Consider the following 6821-nt stretch of genomic DNA (forward strand, 5'->3'; position numbering starts at 1 on the left):
GGCGGGACGAGGTTGAGCAGCGGTTGGGCGCGACGCATTCCTCACCTCGACGACGACGCGTGTAACAGCTGTGACTCCTCCCCCTTGGTCACTGGCTCACGTCCCTCTCTCCCTCTTCCCTGGGTGCGACACGATGGCGACGGCGACGCGTGTGATGACGGTGACTCCTCCCCCCTTGGTCACTGGCTCGCCGTCACCCCTTCTTCCCCCTTTCTTTTCTGCTTCTGCTTGAGCTTCTTCTGCTTCTGTCTTTTCTTTTAATTCTAATTTTGATTTGTTATTTTCTGATTTCATTATTGTTGTATGTTGATTTTGTTGTTGAATTTGATGTTGTTTAATCTGATTTGATGTTCTTGAATCTGATTTGGTGTAGTTGGTGGTGGTAAAGATGCTGATGGTGGTGGTAAAGGTGATTGTGGTGGTGGAGGGTATTTTTGTCCATAAAAAGATAAAAGGATGATTTTAATACAAAATAAAATGTTTAGGACGATTCTAAATAAAAAATTACGCGAGGAACGATTTCTATTCCGACCCTAAACTTTAGGGACCAAAACAATACTTATCTCTTTCAATTATTATCAAAATTACTTATGACTCCTAATTACTTTTAAAATTCAATGTATCATAAAGCTTTATTTAATTAATTTTAGTAAAATAATTTTCTTAGAATAAATTTTTTAACAAATATATTAAATTAAATTTTCCAAAAACTCGAATTGTTATGGCATCATGAATCATTAAAAATAACGATAAATTTCTGATCTAATTAGAAAAAAAAGACCATTTTTAAGGAAAAGCTTTTTATTTGTGTTGTTTGTGAAATTTTTGAGAATTGACATCTTATTAGAATATTATAAGTTATTAGTTATTAAAAATTAGCTAGCTAATTATTAGTCACGATTTTGAGACTTTAATTATTCTCTCATTTAAAATAGACTTAGATTAGTGACAAAATTGTGACAAATTACATTAGCGTGCTTGGTAAATTTATTTCATACTTTTCATAAATTTTACATGGATTTATATAGAGGTTAGCAATTAGTAACACCATGAAATAAGGATAGAATAAGGATTAATGTTTTCCTTCACAAACTAGTAGCAACATGAAATAAACAAGGAAAATCTATTAGTTATTAAGCAGTCGCTAATTCCTCACTAAATAAGCTTTTGATTAGTGACTCAATTGCGACCACTTACTTCTACATTTTCTCGGTTAGTTTTGGATTTGTTATAACTCTGCGACGGATTTCCGACGAGATTAGTGAGTAGTTTGCTACAAAATAGGTAGGATATAGCTTTTGTTTTGCGATAAAATTGCAGTTGCCAAGTCGCTCGCTAAACTAAACTTGCGACAACTTAGCGACAAATATATTTCACCCGCCAATCAGCGAACAAAGTGTGTCAGTTGTTAAACGGTCGCAAATTTCTCGCTACTTAGGTCCTAGGTGCTCAATATCCGTATTTTCACTTTAGCGACTAATTAGCAAGGAACACTTCCCTAGCTGAATGATTTATACATTGCGACGAGTTAGCGACGACTATTTTCTTTCGCTATCCTAATTTTGAATTTGACAATATTATGCGACAAATTAGCGAGAAATTAGTTGCTCGCAAAAAATAAAAACTTTGGTGACAAATTAGCTAGGAAATTGTCCATCGCAAAATACATTTCAAGTCTTTGTGATGAATTCGCTAGTAACATTGTTCCTCGCTAATTGTATATCAAACAATTGCGATGGAATAGTGACAATAATATCCCCCGCTAAATAATTTGTGACTAATTTGCTAGAATATTATCACTCGCTAATTAATTTGTGATAAATTAGCGAGGAAATTTTCCTCACTCTTTTTTTAGCTACAAAAGTCAATTTGTGAGAAACAAACTTACTCGTAAATCTCTCGCTAACCAGTCGCTTCTCTCAAGTTCGAATATTTGGTAACCGCTCATTAATTTTGTCGTTAGTGCGTCACTAATTCCTCGCAAATTAGTGATAGATTCGTGACAAAAAATATTTCTCGCAAAAATTCGACGCTAATTTGTCAAATTCTTGTAGTGTATCGAAGCCAATCTGAAGACGGCGAGGTGCTTCACGGTGACTTTGTACGACAGAGATAACTCGGAGTTCACTGTTGTGGAAATGACTCCTACTGGTACATTCTCACTGGGTAGCTACAGGGTCTCACTTGCAAGCCAAACATGTGATTGCAGATACTTTCAAGCACTTCATTTCCCGTGTCCTCACGCCCTGGCCTACTGTGCCTATTCACGGCTTACTTGGCAGCCGTATGTACACCAGGTGTATCGTCTTAGTTCTGTGTTTAGTGTGTATCGAATGGGGTTCACACCCCCCATCTCCGAGGGTTTTTGGCTACCATACGATGGACCGACAGTGATCCCAGACCCGAACAAGAGGTGTGCGAGCGAGGGACGTCCCAAGTCCACTAGGATACGGACCACTATGGACGGGCAGATCTGAACAGGCCGAAGAGATGTGGGCTCTGTCGGTAGCCTGGCCACACACGTCGGGGTTGTCCATAGCTCGGAGGACCAAGCCAACAGAACCGCATGATTAGGTGTACTGAGGCACTTTATTACTATGTTGATTTCACTTTTACTTTTAGAGTCCACTGTTTTAGGGTTTTATAGATGGAGTTGTTAACTGAAAAAAAAATTGTTAACGTTAATGTGATGTACTTTGCATTGGTTATTAATGAGTGAATGTGTCCCATTTTCCAAGTGTCATATGACGTCCGTGATAAATTCATGTCATATGACGTCTGTGATAAATTCATAAGGCAATAACGCATTTTCCAAATTAAATGATACATGATAAACAAAATATCCAAATAACTTAAAAAACCAATGTACACCCATTTTCAAAGTAACGGATACACGATAAGGCAATACAGATTGCAAACATAAATAACCAACATACAACTCAGATTGTACAGAAATAAAGGCATACATCAGACACAAGTCATCTAAATAGGTGCGAACCGATGAAGCAACGACGGGGAACCCATGTCCTCTGAGGTCTCCGGATAAGCAACTCCTCATCCTCGATCTCATCCTCATCGTCATCCGGGGCTGGCTGTGCAGGTGGCCTAGGCTGGACTTCTAACGGCCGTGAGGAGGACCCAAAAGGAAATGACTCTGTGTGGACGGCCCCCCTAGACGGTCCAGTAACTGAATGTGACCCAGCAATATAGGCGGGAGGAGGGGTACCACCCAATGCAAAATACTCAGGTACGTGCCGCATCATCTTCCTGCATGATGGTAGCAATCTCGTCTAGGAAGTGTGACCCGCCGTACTCCGCATCAAGGCCATCACCGGCCAAAAAGTCTGAAAACATCGTCCCCGGACTAACCCATGGCGTACTCTCCTGAAGTGTCTGGTCGTCACCGGGGACATCAACGAAGTAATCGCCTAGCGGCCCTGAACCAAGTCCACCGTCACCTTGGCCGGAACCATCTCCCATCCTGGATCCGAACAACTCTCCACCATGCCCGGCGTGATGGGGACTAACACCCCCTACTCCAGCATGGCCTCCATCACCATCATCACCGTGATCATGCCCCGCAGCACGCGCTCTCCATCTGCCGCCACGCCTTTGTCGTCCACCTCTACCCCTACCCGCCGCATCACCCTCCTCCAGAGCCTGGTCCAGCCACCTCCACTCATGCTGTCTCCGTCGTGTACCCACACAAGCTCTCCTCTAAACCCAACGCCTATCCGGAACGTCGTCAACACGGTCTATGTCAGGAACTCGCCCGGCACCCCTCTGCGTTACCTCAACAGGAATAGAAACGAGTCTCGAATCCCCCAGGTACATCTCTAGTGACAAGAACCTCTTTCCATGCTGACTCCACCAGTCTAAGAAGTCATGTGAGGGTCCTGGGTCTGCGACAACGTCGAACCAGAGAACATGGTCCACACGGTTCTCCCAGTGAATATGCCAGAACTGCAAAGCGTACGGGAACCAACGAGCACCTCCTCTCCCATCCTTGGACATCAAGAAGTCGATGTTCAGGGCAGGCTAGGGCCGGGGCTGTACTTCGCCGAACTGGGGTAACACCCTGTCAATCTAATGCCACTCTACGACGGCAAAATATATCAGTGCCGTCACACACCGCCATAAGGCCGTATAACGAGGCTCCAACACCTCCGGATGCACAACGTGAAGGATGTCGGGCGAGCTATATAGCATCCAGATAAACTGAAAAAACATATCAACATCGTAAGGCCAAATCGTAAACCGAAGTCGGAAACTTTAATTGACTAGTCATACGAGGTTAGTATACTCACATCCCTGGCCTCTATAACATGTCTATCCTGAGCCTCCACATCTGCACTCGAGGTCCCTTCTCGCTACCGGAAGGATTGTGCCCTGACCACCTGCATATCACATCGGTGTTATAGCATGTAAAAAGTGTGACAAAATAGTATAACATTATAAAAGGACATGGAATTCAATAATTTAACTCGAAATAGAAGAGTCCAAGAATGGTACCTCGAGGCCAAGGGCCAACTGAACTCATCATAACTAGCAGGCCTAAATCCAGGAAAGCGCCAGAAGATCCAGGACTGAAGCAACTATAACGGGCCTGCTAACTTCACCACATGCCTGTTGGCCACTCGGCACATGCACCTGTATAACCATGCTAGTGCCGCCAACCCCCAGCTGTATCCATCCATCTCCTCAATCCTAGCCACGTAAGGTAGCCATCTGATGTGAATACAGTTGCCGGACTTGTCGGCAAACAACTGCGTGCCCAACAACATCATGATATAGGCACGAGCAAAGCGCTTTACTGTCTCCTCATCGGCTCCTGCGGGGCACTCTCCAAAAGTCTCCTGGAACCAAGTGCAGTTCACTACGAACTTCTGAATTTGGTTCGCAGGAGGTGACACACAAAGCAATTCCTGGAATGACACCCAAGCCGTACGGCCACCATGGATGTATACCTGGAAATCTGTCAGGAAACCACTGACATAACGTCCGTCCACTGGCAACCCAACTGGTAGGCCACGTCCTGTAGTGTGATTGTGCACTCCCCGAACAGCATGTAGAATGTGTGCGTCTCCGGACGCCAGCGCTCGACAACGGCATTGACAAGGAGCTAATCTAGTCGAAACCATCTATCGTTCAGTCTCGCAAGATGGTATAATTCGGCCATCTGCAAGTACGGAACGTACTGCTCATCAAGTCGCATGCCCTGCTGTCGCCGCATGCTCGAGATGCATCGCTGGAGCTGCACATTACATGGACCGCATAATTAGAACCACTTACAAAACCACTAACAAAAAAAGCTAACAACAGAAACCACTTATGAAAACCACTAACAAAACCTACATGCAAAACCAACATAATAAACCACTATCAAAACCACATGCTTAAATCGCTAACATAAACCACATGAAAATTCACTTACGAAAACAGCATGCAAAACCACTAACATAAACCATCAACAAAACCGCATACAAAAACACTTACAAAAACTATTAACATAAACCGCCAACAAAACCGCATGCAAAACCTCTAAAATAAACCACTTGCAATTACCACTAGTATTAACCATGAACTTAAACCATCAACAAAACCGCATAGAAAACACCTTACAAAAACCATTAACATGAACCATTAGCATAAACCGCCAACAAAACCGCATGCAAAACCTCTAAAATAAACCACTTGCAATACCACTAGCATAAACCACGAACATAAATTATCAACAAAACCGCATACAAAACCACCAACAAAAACCACTAACATCAACCACTAACATAAACCGCCAACAAAACCGTATGCAAAACCTCTAAACTAAACCACTTGCAATACCACTAGCATAAATCACTAACATAAACCGCCTACAAAACCACTAACTCAAATAAACCACTAGTACAAAATTTTCTATCTACTAACCTCGTCATTGATGACCCCGATTATATGAGCAACTCCATCCAAACGATATAGCCTTTCCGGATCGTCTCCCATCGGCTAAATATTCTGCTCGAGTCTTTCTCGGACCGAATCAGTGTCATTTTCTCTGGGATTTGGTGGGGTATGAGAATGAAAAACTGATTCGAATGAGTTTGGTTCGAACTCCTTATATAAATCAACTCCTTCCGAATTACTATTTGTTGCAAAATGTGACTAATTCGAATCAATAAGGTTCGAATTCCTTGGAGAATCGCGCTCACTAGTAATTCGAAGCCATCTAATTCGAATTAAGCCTTTTTGTAATTCGAATCTTGTTGCTTCGAATTAGTATGTTGGTTTGGTTTGTTTTAATTCGAAACGAGTAGCTTTTGAAATGAGGTTCGAACGAAGCTAATTCGAATTACATTAAAATATGGTTTGGTTGATTGATGAAGTATTTTTGATAATGACTGATTTGTGTAAATAATTTCTCATCATGGCTTATTTAAGTTTTTTGTCCAATTTAAAAATAAGAATAAGTGAATACAAAATATAAGATAAAAATACTTATTTTTACTAAATATATATTTTAGCATTATTTTCAATATTTATGAAGATTAAAATTTTGTCTTTATTCAAACAATTATTTCCTTCATAAAAAATAAAAAATAATATTCTCTAGACAGAATTGTAAATGATAATCCAATTCTATATCTGACCAATATATCATTAATTATAACCATTTTACTGATTTCTATGACAAAATATCATGAAATATTGTGTGTGGTCTTTTTATAATTCCTATACATGATAGGCATTTTTAAATTAAATGTAAGGTAAAGATTTCATACACATTATATTTATAGGTAGATATTATTTTCTATCTATACATTCTACTG

At 41.2% G+C, this 6821-nt stretch overlaps 1 protein-coding gene across 1 annotated transcript; it reads right to left on the reverse strand.

Annotated features, from left to right (window-relative positions):
* Positions 1-4595: 4595 nt before the first annotated feature.
* Positions 4596-5141, reverse strand: LOC107459228 (protein MAIN-LIKE 2-like). The gene has a single exon (XM_016077446.1). It carries the CDS (start codon positions 5139-5141, stop codon positions 4596-4598), a length of 546 nt encoding a protein of 181 aa, XP_015932932.1.
* Positions 5142-6821: the final 1680 nt, after the last annotated feature.

The sequence above is a fragment of the Arachis duranensis genome, chromosome 7 (genome assembly GCF_000817695.3).
Source record: "Arachis duranensis cultivar V14167 chromosome 7, aradu.V14167.gnm2.J7QH, whole genome shotgun sequence".
In the NCBI taxonomy this organism is placed as follows: Eukaryota; Viridiplantae; Streptophyta; class Magnoliopsida; order Fabales; family Fabaceae; genus Arachis; species Arachis duranensis.